This window comes from Penicillium psychrofluorescens, assembly GCF_964197705.1.
Source record: "Penicillium psychrofluorescens genome assembly, chromosome: 2".
In the NCBI taxonomy this organism is placed as follows: Eukaryota; Fungi; Ascomycota; class Eurotiomycetes; order Eurotiales; family Aspergillaceae; genus Penicillium; species Penicillium psychrofluorescens.
Window position 1 is genome coordinate 4,557,712 of NC_133440.1, and position 14,777 is coordinate 4,572,488.

Below are 14,777 nucleotides of genomic sequence, written 5' to 3' on the forward strand. Positions count from 1 at the left end.
AATATTAGAATGACTAATTACATACTAATTATTGGATCTTACTAGATATTGGGGTCTTAACACAGAAATGATGGGATAAAAATATGTTTAGAAGTTAAAAATTAGAATTGGAGACTGAGGAATTCGTAAAATGCTAAGTCTAGTTCTTCGGGACCATTTCAACCGGCAAGGTTTGATGTATAAAGACATCTAAGCGCTCAAGTTCCTATAATCTATTAGCATTATTTTCCAAACTAAGCCAAATCATCGTACCTCTTGAGTAACGGGTTGAGTATCAGATGAAGCAAGCTTGCTTCCATCAACAACCCTCACTGGCTGATCGATAGCTTTGAGGAGCTTCTCGGCACAATTTCCCTTTGCCCCCGTACGGTCAACAAACAGCACAGGAGTCTTTGCATTCGCAGTTTTCCTGAGCAAGTTGAGCTCATCCGTCAGATTTAAACAGTCTGTGATGCCCAAGACACTTCCAATCTTGTTGCTGTCAGCCAGAATAGCCTTCAGAGCAGTTTCCAAACCATCGTTGTATCCGCCAACTGCAATGCGGCCTGGATCGCAGCCATTGGCAATCTCTTGATGCACAATTTTCTGGATCAAAGCCTCGCTGCTGGAGATGCCGCTCCCGCTATTCGTCTCGTTGTTATCGAGATACGGGAAGATAAATGCGATGTGATCGCAGTGGCCGAGTTTTCGTAGTGGCTCGACCATAAATTTCCAGTCGCCTCCACGCTGACCTTTGCTGTGGCACCAGACAAATGTGGATGTGTGGCAAGTCGGGACAGCACGCACCCGAAGGTAGTCATCAGTGAAGACGAGAGGATCAGGAGCCATGATAGGTACTGCAATTTGAAATTGGAAAGATGGAATGATTAGAAGAGTGTTTGCAAAAACGTAAGAAACTGTGACTGCTTCTCGTATAGACCTGCTGCTTTATAGCACCGATATTCTGGACATAGCGTCTGCCGTCTCCATAGTCGCCTCTTGTTTTGCTTACCGAGAAAGGCCGCACTATCATAGAGGATCGATGAATAGACATAGAGCTTAGTCAATACCTAGTACAACAGAAGGAGCGGTTCCCAACAAAATGAAAGCGCTAAACGATCACCTGATTCGGCAGATTTTCGAATTTGGATGCAGCCGAACGAATGCTCTGCCAAATTCAACAGCGAGTGGAGCCAAGATAATTAGCTACTTTCACAGTAGTCTAAAATGCTCACCTATTGGGTTAGTTACTTCGGCTCTACGGTTAAAAATTGGTTTCAGAACATGGAATAGTATCCAGTCCTGTATGAGTGGAACTGGTTGGCTATAGGTAATGTATGGACGGCGAATCCATATCTACCTCACAAAATATCAAAGTCATTATGCAAGCTCCACGCCTGTCGCAGCGATTGTATACCCTGGAAAGTTCCCAATGCTGTCACCTGCTCAATTCTTCGCAAGATTCGAACAAGTTCAGCTTGTTCATCAGCCTTTCTCAAGCTTCTGCCACCTACTCTCATCGTTAACGGACACCATGCTGATCCCCGAGCAAGCACTTACAGATGACAAGTGGTTGTATCGCATTCACAAGAGCTCCAGGATGATTATCTCCGAGTGCCTTTGTCATGCCACATAATTGGATGGTGTGCCTTATAATCTCTGCCTTTTCGGGTATTAGCAAGCTCTCTACAACACAGACTCTCTAAAAACGATACTACTTACTTCTATCCCTCTTGCGAAACGCAGAAAATTTATACCGCTCGCTTGATAGGGACTGTGAAGAGCAAGGAGAACTTTCACTAGATGATAGAACTGCATCGAGATAACTAAAGCCAGTCAGTATCAGAGCTTTTGAACTTGGAATACAATAGCATACTGTGCCAAGTACCTAAGTACAATACCTCAGGAAACGGTTCACTGTCCTCAATGACATATAAAGGTTGAAATGACTCTGGCAAGGTCTCCTTCCACGTGTTGACCTCGTCCTGAAGTTCAATCCACCTATCCAGATCGGCGGCTTGACCTTCACGAGAAAAGCAATAGTCGACAATCTCGGCGGTCAACATAGTCATTTTTTCAGTCTTTACATAATCGTAATCTCCTCCCCATACTATATCAGCTTTCCAACCTCTAGGGTTAATAGTGGTTGGCTTGCATGTTGCAAGAGCAACCATGATCTCCTCTCGAAAATATGTCCAGAATGCAGTCCGCTTTAGAGCTCGAAACCCAATATTCTTTCGGTTGTGTGTGAAAAGAGATGAACATCCCTTTAGGTGGCGCTGGTGATCAGTTTCGTAGCTCATCATCTCATACATGCGGAGCACGACAGTGGATATCGGCAACGCGTTATCCAGGGCTGTAGCAGGATCTGCTAAGGCTGGGATAAGGCCTTGAACACATAAATCGTGATAATGGGCGGCACAATGCTCGTCGCATGTCCCATCACGTCGGCTCAGGTGACATGCAGAAAATGCAAGAATGGCGTATAGTAAAATCGGGCAGCTGAGGGCTAAATAAGGCACAAATGTTTCAAATTGACGCAGTGGGTCGTTAACATCAAGCTGGTTTTCGTCAGTGTGTTTAAAATATATTCAGTAAACATACCCAGCAGGCTAAATTATTCACATAATGCTTGAGAAGGCGGGCAATCAATGGGTCGCTGAGCGGCTCCGCTGGACCTCGTTTGTATATTGCCGACCCAGATATTCTCCTACGGGTCAGGGCCTGCACTGGATCGAGGGAATCCATGATATTGCTATTTGGTGTAGAATGTTGATCCGCATATCTGATAGCATCAACGGATGGCCCCGGAGTCAATGCCAGAACTGTGTTTTCTCCCACGGAAATATTAGCCATTCCTCCATAGGCTGCAAAATCTGTATTTCTGATCAGCCAAAGATAAATTGAAAAAAAGAAGCTTAGATGCTCTACCATCTACCGTCACATTTGGCGAGGTGTTGCTGCGCGATGTCGTAACCTGTGGAGAGCTCGGGGAATGCGAGTTCCTCGTTTCATCCCCATCATGGCTAACATCAACTGAGTGTACAAATTTGACTATATTGATGTCTCAGAATACGCTGAGTGTTGAAAGTTCTATGATGGAATGACTCACTTTCTGAAGGAGTGTCAAGCCATACATGGTCCGATGTGAATCGAAATTCACTAGCAGTCTCTCCACCACTTCCCTGCCTTGCATCATACTGACATTCACGGTGGCCGGTTTCGCAATGCTGACATTGAGGTTTTCGTTCGTCGCCTTTTGTTTTTGGCACCAAGTCAGCGATTTCAACACGAGTTGGCGACTTGACAGGAAGAACACACATTTCATATGCCTTCTTCTACATGTGAGGCTTTGCTTGTCAACTACAATCGAATTGCCAAAATTTCAAGAGCAAGTGCCTGCCATTGCGATTAACTTACCAACCTGGGCACAATGGAGTCAGTGGTATGTCAAGACAACAAGGGTGATATGCTGACCAGTTCTAGCACGCCTTTGGATCTCTCGCTCCGGTGCCATGGTGTCAAACCATAACACAGCCCAACAGAACACTTATGCAAGAGAGCTGGAATACTGACAGGATGAGGGAATGGAGAATTCATGACGGAGGAGGTACCGTGCAATTTGGGGTATCGCCCCACACACGTGATCTTCGTTTAAGGACCGAGGGACTACAGCTTGGTGAGAGCATTCGAAATAGTAGGTATGTTTTGAATCTGGAGGAGGATTGACTGGCTTAGGGAAATTTTTGAGGGAAAGGTTTTCGAGTATCCCTGGATATGCTAAATTTTGAAATTCAATTGCAGTTAAAGAAATACTGTAAAACATCATTTTCTGCAAAGTCTATATAACCTGTCAACATCTAATATACCTTAACACTACGCTCACCAGAGCACAAGCTTTCTATAATGGCCAAATCATTAAGTGCTTCCTCTGGTCCGGCACGGGACTGTGCCTTCCCAATCCTCACAGCGTCTAGGAAAGCCTTGATCTCGAGCTCCACACCTTTGCTCTTAATTGTTTCACTCCTCTTTTCTCCCGAGGTCCGCTCAAGATTTAGGATAAACCCATCCGGACCATCAGTCAGGAAAAAACTACCTAGTGTTCCAATGATGGTAAACTCAGTGGCTCGCTTTGTGGACGAAAATGACATCGAAATGGTACCGGTCCCACCACCGCTAAGGAGGATTCCTGCATTGACAGTATCCAGAGGCGGCAGGTGAGCAGCGATTTGGCGTGAAAACCCCTGAGTTTCAACAACTTCCTGCCCAGAAATATAGCGAAGCATTGCTGTATGGTGGACACCGCCATCAAGCAAAAAGCCTCCTTGGTAGTCTGGGATCTTTCTCCATGGAGTCTCATAGTACTTTCCACTGGGACCCTGATTGCGCCATATCTTGAGGTGAAGCTGTGTAATGTCGCCAATGGCTCTCTCATCGACAACCCATTTTCGCCCAAGCTCGAATTCAGGCATGAAGCGGAATTGCTCCGCAACGCTGAAAATCAATCCGTCCTTGGCGTAATGCTTCTTGTAATCCTCAATCAGCATGCGTGCAGTATGTACATCTTTTGCGATCGGTTTCTCAGACAGCACATGCTTCCCAGCTGCAAGACAACGGCGTATGATGTCTGGTTGGACAGGAATGGGTAAAACAACGACGACCGCGCTGATATCTTTGCGTTTCAAAAGGTCGTCTAGCGTGTGACCTGCGGTGTCTTCTGAATAGAGCTCAACATCCGCAACACCAAGCTTCTTTGCTTCATCGACTAATGTCAAAGCGGAAGTTTTGGAACGCGAGTAGATAGCTTTGAGGTTTGCCCTGCTCGAAACAAGAGCTGGGAGATGCTCTTTTTGAGGTGTTAGTGAGGGGTATTGTTATTCAAGAGTGGGAAATTACCATCAGTGGCAAAGATGCCGGCTCCTAAGATAGCAATTCCAGCCATGGGGAGACGTGAGCTGGACTAAGAATGGGAATTCAGAGCAATTATAATGTGCAAAGTCTCCCCGAAGACCTTCTTATACTAGTATCCACCTCTATGCCCATCTCGGCTGCCTACAAATAGAGAACTACGCGAGCACGTGATCGGGTACTGAATCCTTTCCGTCACGGGGGCTTTTGTTGATCGCATCTCCACATTTACGATCCAGACAATATCGGAGAACTTTAAGGAAGGCGGCGATGATCAATACTGAATTAAGTAATTTGCCGCCCTTTTTCCCGCCCCGTATTCAGCTCTAACCCCACTTTAGTGATGTTCAAGGCATATATATATATAGCTGTCACGGTCATCAGTTTAATAGCCGACTGCAATCGGAAGCGCCATTAGATGCTGTAACTAGACTGCAAACTGCACATTTGAAAAATGGCGGAACTCAAGAGGATCAAAGTCATTCAAGGCTGGAAGTTCAAACAGGCTAGCAGCCTCAACAACTCCACGGCCTCTTCTTTTCTGCCTGTTGCCCAGTTCCCGACCGTCGCTCACACTGACCTCCTTCACCACGGGCTCATTCCGGACCCGTATATTGACTCAAATGAAACAAAATGCCTTTGGGTCAACGAGGCGGATTGGACGTACTGTACGTCAGAGGTACCCCATGTCAACCTCTCGAATCCCAATGAGCACGCCGTTCTGGTCTTTGATGGCTTAGACACCGTTGTTGACGTATTCCTCAACGGTAAACATATTCTGGCAAGCAAAAATATGCATCTAGCGCATAGGGTCGATGTCACTGAGCTGTTGAAACGGACTGAGGGCAAAAGCTCACTGGAGCTGCGTTTCAAGAATGCGCCTGCGACTGCACGAGAGGAGAGAAACCGCATTGGATATAAAGGCAACGAGACGGACGTGCATTTTGGTGGTCCAGAGAGATTGTTTCTGCGAAAAGCGCAGTACCATTGGGTATGTTGTCTTATCATGCTTGACCGTATGCGCACCAACTCGAGTTAGAACTAACACAGTTGCAGGGCTGGGATTGGGGACCGGCGGTCAATACTTCGGGCCCATGGAAGCCCATATATCTCGAGACTTTTGAGACCAGAATTGATGAACTTCTCATCCGCCAAGAAGTTTCGGCAGATTTGAAGACGGCTGTTTTGAGCGTCAAGGGGACCGTTGAGCATCCTTCTCCGAACCAAGAAGTCAATATTGAACTACTTGATCCCGCTGGGCTCTGTCTTCAGAGCCACAACATGAAAGCGGATGGCGCCCAATTTGAAGCCAGCATTACCATCAACAACCCTCAGCTGTGGTATCCTCATACCTATGGAGATCAGCCTCTCTACGTCGTGACTGTCCGACTCCCCGAAAAAGACAGCAGAAGTCAATCGATTGGTCTTCGTCGCCTTAGACTACTCCAGCACTCACTTCAGAATGCAGAGGGAACATCGTTTGTCTTCGAAATTAACAATATCCGCATATTCGCTGGTGGCTCATGCTGGATCCCGGGAGACTTCATGTTACCACGCATGACACGCCAGCGCTATTCAGACTGGTTACAGCTTGCCAAGTCCGGAAACCAAAGCATGATCCGTGTTTGGGGCGGAGGCATCGTCGAATCCGATGATTTCTACGACATTTGTGACCGTGAAGGGATTTTGGTGTGGCAGGATTTCCTCTTCGCCTGTGGCAACTATCCGGCATCACAAGACTTTATGGAAAACGTCAAATTGGAAGCGGAGGCTCAGTTGAGACGCGTGGGCCATCATGCGAGCCTGGTACTCTGGGCGGGCAATAATGAAGATTATCTTTTGGCTGAGAAATGGGGCTGGGAACTTGATATGACAGACGAAAAAGGACCGTGGGATCAGACAGATTTCCCAGCCAGAGAAATCTATGAGAGATTACTTCCTCGTCTGGTAGAGGCAATGGGAGGTGATGTTCCATACTGGAGGAGTAGTCCTTATGGCGGGTCCTACTCAAATGACACCACTGTGGGAGACACGCATATCTGGGACGGTAAGTTTTCTCAATCGTTACGCTATTTGAGACAAATGAAAAACAGAAAAAGCTGACCTGTCTAATCTCAAGTCTGGCATGGTAAATTGTCGCCCTACCAAGACTACAAGAACTACACTTCGCGCTTCATCAGCGAATTCGGATTTGAATCCTGTCCCTCCTTGCGTACCCTGCACCGAGGCATCACCGCTCCCTCGGAAAGGCACGCCCAGTCCCGAACATTTGACATCCACGACAAAGGACCTGGGCACACGCGCCGTTATCCCATGTACATGGGCGAGAATTTCCGTTTTCGCATGAATCCACTCCGAGATTTTGTCTATTGCACTCAGTTCCTGCAAGCCGATGCCATGGCCTACGCGTATAATTGCTGGCGCCGAGAATTCCAGGGCCCGGAGCGAGAGTATTGCGCTGGAGTCCTTGTGTGGCAGCTGAATGATATCTGGCCGGGCTCTAGCTGGGCCTTGGTTGATGTTGACTTGCAGCGCAAGCCCGCCTATTATGTCACAAAAAGAGCCCTGGGGAAATTCGTTGTTGGCATGGAGCGCACCGTGACAAAAGAGCCACCATACATTGTGACTGGGTATCCACCAGAAAAGCATGCCTTGGACGTCTGGGCCGTGAATGGCACCCTGGAGCCGCGGAAAGCAACTCTCAAACTGAGCGCCTATGATATTCGGTCTGGGTCTCGCGTTTCATTGCCCAAAAACGTGGAAGAGCAGAATTTGGTGCTTCCACCTAATCGAACAACAGAGATCACTAGCATCAGTATCCCAGATCCAGACAACACTGTCATTGCAGCCTACATAGATGATAGTGCGACAGCTGAGCGTCTTGCACGTTGGGTTTCTTGGCCTGAGCCTCTCAGGCTGCTACACCTTTCTCCAGATCTACTTATTAATACTAGAATTGCGGAGTCGGGCGACAGAATCTTCGTCAGTGCAAGCGCCCCTGTGAAAGGTGTGGTGCTCTCCGTGCCTATGACTGAGCCAGGCGAGGACGCGGTTTTCGAAGATAATTTTGTGGATCTGATTCCTGGCGAGACGGTGGATATCGGTGTCCATTCGCTCCAGGGCCGCAGTGTGCAAACGCGTTTTCTATATGACTGGGAGATGGAGGAGGGCTTTGAGCTGTAAAAGTTTAAGATATTACTGCCACTACCAGGACATACTCTTTTATACGACCTATTCGGGATCTCGCAGATATATTCCCCATTGCATGAGTGATAAAAAGCTTTTGAAATGAATAACACACACCACATAGTCAATCAGCCCTCTTTTTCGACGTAACCCCGTATTGAAAGTCGCAATGAAGACCACTTATTTCTCCGTTTGACGAAGAACATGTGAGACTAAAAGTCCCAAGATCCTTTCCTCGGGATTTGGGGACATGAAGCTTCAGCCGGCTCTTGCGATGTTCGACAGTCTAAAATAGACTCTACCGGGAAGCCGTGAACGGCCAAGTAAGGCTGGAACGGTCTATGACGCCATTTCCACAAGGAGCCAATTGCTCTGCCAATGTCTTCATATTTTGCTGCGACTGTTTAATAACTTACTGCCTGTCATTCATTCCTAGGCTCAAGATTTGCCTGCATTTCTCTAGCAGTTTGTTCTTTATTGCAATCCCGAGCTGGCGCACCAAAGTGAAACCGACCCGCCCCATTACTAGTCAGAATAGATGCATACTTTTTACTTGAAACGGATAGATATAAAAAAAGTCTATACACTCCCCAACCCAATCCTTAAATTCATCTATAACACGAAAAAAAAAAACAAAATCCCAACCCAAAGAAAGAACTATACCAACACCCCCTCCCCACTGATGCTAGATGAATAAGAGAAAAATTGGAAGAAAGAAACAATAGAAAAGACACAGATGTATAGAACCAGTGGTTAAAACACGAGGTTCACTTTTTATGCGCATGTTTCTGGGCGTTGGGTATAATAAGATGTACACATCAAGTCATGATATAACCGAGGAAATGCAGCGACATTGCAAAAGGAAGAATTGGAGGGAGATGAGGGTATTAGGAGGGGGTGAGGTGGATTAATAGGACAAGATAGGATACGACAGAATGAGGTGTCGTAGGAAAAAAAGGATTTTCTTTGGGACGGGCAGAGCAGGAACACTGTTGCGATCGAAAGAAGATAATAGTGCGGGACGTTGAAGGAGACGCCGTGGAGGGGTATAGGAAGCAAGCAGCCTACTGTTGAAGACCACTGTGACTGCTCGAAGGACTAGGACCCTGATGCTGCTCATTCTGATCGTCGACATTCAGCTTCCAAAACAACGACTTCATATCGCGAACATCCTCTCTGAAATCATCACGGGGCTGGCTCTGGCGTTCATCAGATAAAGAGCGGATTTCGCGCAAGATGTTGGGGTACCCTTCGTCATTGGGCAGCCACCAGTGGTTAATTTCGGGTATTTGCCAGATAGCAGAAATAGCGGAGCGGAATTTCGGGGGTATTATGTACCTGTGTAACAAAGAGCATTCATATTAGCGAGTCCATTGAAATGAAAGAAGGTTGGAGACTCCAAAGAGGGAAAGAAAATAGTTACCCGTTCTGCTCCATCAATGCCATCTTCCGCCGCGACCACATCTGGTGCTTGTTATCCTTTGGAAGAAACATGCTGGTAATGCCGATGCAGTTCTTGAAGGCGATGCAATATCCATTCTCTTTACCGGGCCAGCGGTGGATGGCCTCGATCAATTGGCACTGCTCGTAGGATAGTTTCTGGAGATCCGGGAGAAGGGGCCGTTTGAGGGAGAGCATGGTCTGGTATTTGTACATGGCCTCGGTGGATATAATGTCGATCAAGGCATAGTTGTACTCCCATAGGATGCCGTGATACAGGCGACCGGGAGCATATGGGTCCACGATGTCGTCATCGGTTAAGGGTTGTTGGTGTGGAAAGGAGCGGACGAGGTAGTCGGATTCGTCGAATTGCTTTAAAAGTGCCTTTGCTCGATCCAATGTCTGGCCGAGCTGTTCGTTCTGTGCAGCGAACTCGTTGAATGGAATCAGGCCGCGCGATAGTTTGGCATACAGCGAAGCCATGTCCAACCCGAAGCGGCGGTTGATCGATGCTACCAAGCTCAATTGCATTTCTGGGTCTCCGGGATATCGAGCGGCTTGTTCGGCGTCATACTGTTCCTTTGCAATGTACCAATTCCGACCGAGGACCGCTTCTGTGCCGGCCAAAATCCCGACGACAACATCGAAGCGTGCATACCACAGAAAGATGTTCGTGTGTAGCTCGTACACGTTGATGGATTCCGGAGTACACAGCTCTCGCATCAGCGCGTGCGCGGCTTGGTGGTGATCGATCAAATTCACCCAATCACCAATGTATTCCTGTAAATGGCAATGTCAGAAACCATCTCCTCAAGGACACGAACAAACAAACAAACCTCGAAGGATGTGAGAACCAGAACCGTGACCAAAGTCGCCTCGCCATGCTCTTCTCCTGAGCCCAATGATTTTCGTAAAAGAGTCAATGCTTTGTGATAATATTTGAGGAATGTATACAGCTTGCCGTCGGGAGTCTGTAGCGTATGGTGATATGCCGAGAACCCGGTGAGGGCATAGAGCAGCGGCTCGTACTGCAGAGCAAGCTCGATCATGTTCTGATGGATGAAGTGGTCGCTGCTCTGTTTCAGAAAATAATGTTGATATGTGATGTACTCTTGGTGGAAGTTCAAATAAAACCGCATGTCGTCCGGCAGTCCGGTATTACTGAGCGGGTCCACGATACTGGCCGACCGTGCGCTCATGGACTCGAAGCGCGACGACTCGGTCGTCGAGGAGGGCGAACTGCTCTGCTCTTTATGAAGCGAAGAACTTTCGGATACCGGGTTTATGCTCTGCTTCTGTAGAGACTGTGTGCTTTGACTCTTCTGCAACTTGGGTTGCGACGTGATCGTGCCGCTCGCGGGGGATGGGCGCGATCCCGCCTCGGCACTTTCGGGTTCATCTTCGTCGAGGATGGGTTCCAGCGGGCTAATGTCCTCAACTTCGGGCTTACCGGATGAGTCACTCCCCTGCGACTTTGGGCGCGAGCCACGCGCTTTTCCTGATGAGCGGACGGTAGACTTGGAGGTGGTGGGCGTAGTGGGCGAGGGATAGACGCACTCGCGGCTGCCCTTGCGACAGCGCTCGCAGGTCGGCCTGGTCTCATCGCACTTGATGCGCCGGGAGCGACAGGTGAAGCAACCGCTGCGCGTGCGCTTGTGTTTCTTTAGGTCCGGGATAGGTTGCAGCAAGGTGGTTTGCGACTTGGGCGGAGAGGGATAGGTTGGCGTGGGCAGCGAGGGCGCGGCGGAGGGGTCGTGCCAGAAGGCAACGCTCTCCGGGTATTGCGTTGGGCCAAATAGCGAGTATGCGGCCGTCGAGTCCTGCTGCAATGGGTCGAAGAAGCCCGTCATGGCGGGCTGGGGCTGGTATGAATGCGCCATGACTGTTCGCGCTCGTCTGGCGCTTCCGGCATGAACCAAATCAGCTGGAAGCTAGACGGGGCGCATGGCTAGAAAAAAAAAGATATATAGAAGGAGAGTAAGAAGGAGGGGGAGGGGAGGAAGGGGGTGGGGACAGTCGTAGTAGTCAATTGTTGCAGTTGTAGCTAGTAGTTAGTGTCGGGGACGAGGTGAGGTCAGGCCCGCCAGGATGACTACTACACTAGGTACCACTGGACCTGCGAGCGACCGTCATTCCGATTCTGCCTGGGCACCAAGCACAGAACCAGGGGTCGCAGACACTGCTAGGCTGATCATCCTCCTTAATTCTCGATCTACACCGGCACAGGCCATCAATCTGGATGAACCTCGGTGGCGCTTGAAAGGAATGGGATCATCGATGAAGATCTATGGAGAAAAGGATACGCCCTGGATACGGGGGAAGAATGGGCACCCCCTCTCAGCCACATCCTCCAGCACCAGAATTCATCTTAAGCCTCACCCAAACGCGTAAATGCGCCGACCGTGGGCTCCGCCGGCCATACTCTATCCATCCATCTAGCCCACTTGGACCATCTCTCCACATATCACACTACTCCGGCGTGGATCCGGACCGGTGTGAACACCGTCCTATGGTACACGATATCCGTTATTAGTTGCTAACCAAACTACCGACTCATGCATCCTAGATGGTTATTATTAGTACCGAGACCCCGTTCGTCGGGGATGTTAGGGCCGCCTCATTTCTGGCAACGATAAGCCCAGTGCTCCATGATTGATGCAGAAAAAGTCTCCGCCCAAGTACTATCCATGCTCGAGGGGGGCCAAGATTGACCAGCCCCCTGTACCTGATCGACACCAGTTTGACAGCCCTGACGCGATGTGGGCCGGCAGTGGTCACGGTGGTAAAAGAATAAATGAATAATGGAATAGGTTCCGTCTTCCGGCAGCAAGCAGCAACATGATCAGCAGAGACCCTCCTGGGGATAAGAATAGAATAGGAGAACAAAAGCAAAAAAAAAGGACTGCTCAATTTCCTGGTAGTCTAACGGCCTACCGCCATCTGTACCATCGCAGCTAGTTTCATTTGGGTAAATTGGTTGTCAGGATGTGTGCACTAGACTAGGTCGCTGCCCCAAAGTAAGACGGGTCCGTGCGCAATCCGAGGTTCCGGCGGGCAGGAAAAGAAGACGGCCGGGTAAATTTTATCAAATCGCGCTAATCCTTGACAGACACGGTGGAGAACTTGCTCCGAGCGAGCGAATGTGAATTCGGTGCTCATTATGATTATTGTGATTGTGTGCGGGCAGGGCAGCAGACGTGGCGAAAAAAATAAAAAAAGAAAAGAAAAGGAAGATCAGCCCAGTTCCGGATCGAACACCCTAAAAGGAAGCATTGACCCCCCGTTGCAGGTACGGAGCCCATAATTATTTTTGTAACTGTGTGGGTTGTGGGTCATGCAACTAGCTATACCTAGTGCAGTAGGACTTAAGAGTAACAGAGTTTCCACCGGAGAGCCACAGATCAACAGGCAGAAAGGGGACCGAGGGGTTGGCACTGGAAATGTTTTCCCTGCTCAAGAGCTTGGTGCTATACCTTGGGTTTGCGATGAACCGCGCCGGAAGTTGTCCTCGTGTACTTTTTCATACAGGATTTGAGCCATTGAATATTATTATCGTGGCTTGGATTGACCCTCACGATATAGGAAAAGAACTATACATCACCTAGAAAAGAAACAAAGAATCAAAGTTATGCCCCGCCGATCTTCCTCCCGACACCACCAAGCATAAAAGCCAGCTTGGCGGCACTTCCGTCGCTCTCCGTTTACCTAATCTAGAAAAATTGGGGGCGGGTGCCAGCGCGTAGGGGACTCCGTAGGCTCGGATGTACTTAGACCGAAAAGACACTAGTAAACTGCTGGAAGGTTCCGAGCGCATGGACCGGCGCTTGTTCAAGGTGACAGGGTTGCAATGCATCATCGCAATCCTCGTGGCTTGGGCCAATCTCCAAACCCTCGGACTCGTAGGTGTACACATGTGATTGTTTCGGTGAGAAGGTGCGTCTCATTGCAGGGATAATGAGGAAGAGGCCCAACAGGATCCCTATCGGGGTTGATAATCATCTCCCGCTAGCTCGTCCCATCCCCATGCAGCCCCGATGCCGGCACAGGTAGCCGGTGAAAGCCCGGCTCTCTGCCTGTACTGCCGGGGATATTCGGGCGTAGGTAGGCCTTAATCCTGCATGGCTCAGCCCTGGCTTTTTGCCGCTGGGTGCCTTGCCGGCGTCCATTGTAGATCTCGTCTTTTTGACTTTTTACATAGTCCAAACCAAGTCGCCAATTCGCCCATGAGCCGACGAATGAATCCACTCCGTCGACCCTCTCTATATACACAACAGCAAGCTTGGGGCCGGGCAATCGAATAATGTCAGACACGCCGGGACGCGCCCGCCCCCGGCCCCGCCGACCAACACACGAGCCTCTCTCTCACACGTCATGATCCTTTTTGCTTCTGAGCCACCAGCTCCTGGATCACCATATCCACCCCCTCAATGACGATTCCCCATTCGATTTCATGGACTCGTGTTTCAAACACATGCACGTCCTCGTCGACTCTCTTCCGGAAGAGAATCTCCCGCACGAGGAGGGGCGTGCCCATATCCACCTCCGAGATCACATCGTGGATCATCACCCCGGTCTTGTCGATCTTGCCCTCCAACCACGCCGCATGAGCTCGCTCAATTGCATTCTGCAGAGTGAAAGAAAAAAAGGAACAGCGTTAGAACCATCCGGATCCACCTGCCCTAACTGGTTGGGGAAGCTAAAATAGAAAACTTACCACGCCGTTGAACGCCCCAGGGAGCGCAGGATGCAAATTGATGATCCGCGTATTCGTCTTCTGCAGCGGCTCCAAAAACCGCGGAGACAGAACATGCATGAACCCTAGACACACGACGAGGTCCGGCGCGTCCGCGAGAATCAGCCGTGCAAGCTCGGCATCGTACTCCTCGCGCGCGGCCCGGACCCCCTCGGGCGTCGGGGGGTGCTGCTTCTTGTACTTGACGAGATTGTGATAATGTGTAGGAATCTCCGCTTTTCTTGCGCGCTCCAGCCCGAAGGCGTCTTTCCGATTGGAGATTACGCGCACGATCGTCGTTGTTGCGCCCAGTTGGCCCGCTGCCACTTTGTCGATTACGGCTTGAAGGTTTGTACCGTTGCCTGATATCAAGACCGTGAGGCGAATCGCGGGCGTCGCGGGCGTCGCGGAGGCCATTATGTGTGGGTGTGTGTCTGTGTGTTTTCGGGAAGGGAGGGTTGGTGGTGGGGGTTGGTGATGTTAGATGGTCATTGGGCTTGTCGTGGAATCAGTGATCGATCCGGCTGTGAAC

At 49.4% G+C, this 14,777-nt stretch overlaps 5 protein-coding genes across 5 annotated transcripts; 1 reads left to right on the top strand and 4 right to left on the bottom strand.

The window, feature by feature from the left end:
- Nucleotides 1-139: 139 nt before the first annotated feature.
- Nucleotides 140-828, bottom strand: PFLUO_LOCUS3879 (uncharacterized protein; the record flags this gene model as incomplete). Its single annotated transcript, XM_073781172.1, has 2 exons — nucleotides 140-205; nucleotides 253-828. 2 exons carry the CDS (start codon nucleotides 826-828, stop codon nucleotides 140-142), a joined length of 642 nt encoding a protein of 213 aa, XP_073637954.1.
- A 3,011-nt stretch (nucleotides 829-3,839) lies between these two features.
- On the bottom strand, nucleotides 3,840-4,921 carry PFLUO_LOCUS3880 (uncharacterized protein; the record flags this gene model as incomplete). The annotated part of the gene is made up of 2 exons (XM_073781173.1): nucleotides 3,840-4,825; nucleotides 4,876-4,921. The coding sequence occupies 2 exons, from the start codon at nucleotides 4,919-4,921 to the stop codon at nucleotides 3,840-3,842; spliced, it is 1,032 nt and encodes a 343-aa protein (XP_073637955.1).
- A 420-nt stretch (nucleotides 4,922-5,341) lies between these two features.
- Nucleotides 5,342-8,070, top strand: PFLUO_LOCUS3881 (uncharacterized protein; the record flags this gene model as incomplete). Its single annotated transcript, XM_073781174.1, has 3 exons — nucleotides 5,342-5,878; nucleotides 5,944-6,934; nucleotides 7,007-8,070. 3 exons carry the CDS (start codon nucleotides 5,342-5,344, stop codon nucleotides 8,068-8,070), a joined length of 2,592 nt encoding a protein of 863 aa, XP_073637956.1.
- Nucleotides 8,071-9,137: 1,067 nt separating this feature from the next.
- Nucleotides 9,138-11,393, bottom strand: PFLUO_LOCUS3882 (uncharacterized protein; the record flags this gene model as incomplete). The annotated part of the gene is made up of 3 exons (XM_073781175.1): nucleotides 9,138-9,411; nucleotides 9,497-10,293; nucleotides 10,350-11,393. 3 exons carry the CDS (start codon nucleotides 11,391-11,393, stop codon nucleotides 9,138-9,140), a joined length of 2,115 nt encoding a protein of 704 aa, XP_073637957.1.
- A 2,489-nt stretch (nucleotides 11,394-13,882) lies between these two features.
- Nucleotides 13,883-14,662, bottom strand: PFLUO_LOCUS3883 (the record flags this gene model as incomplete). Its single annotated transcript, XM_073781176.1, has 2 exons — nucleotides 13,883-14,137; nucleotides 14,228-14,662. The coding sequence occupies 2 exons, from the start codon at nucleotides 14,660-14,662 to the stop codon at nucleotides 13,883-13,885; spliced, it is 690 nt and encodes a 229-aa protein (XP_073637958.1).
- Nucleotides 14,663-14,777: the final 115 nt, after the last annotated feature.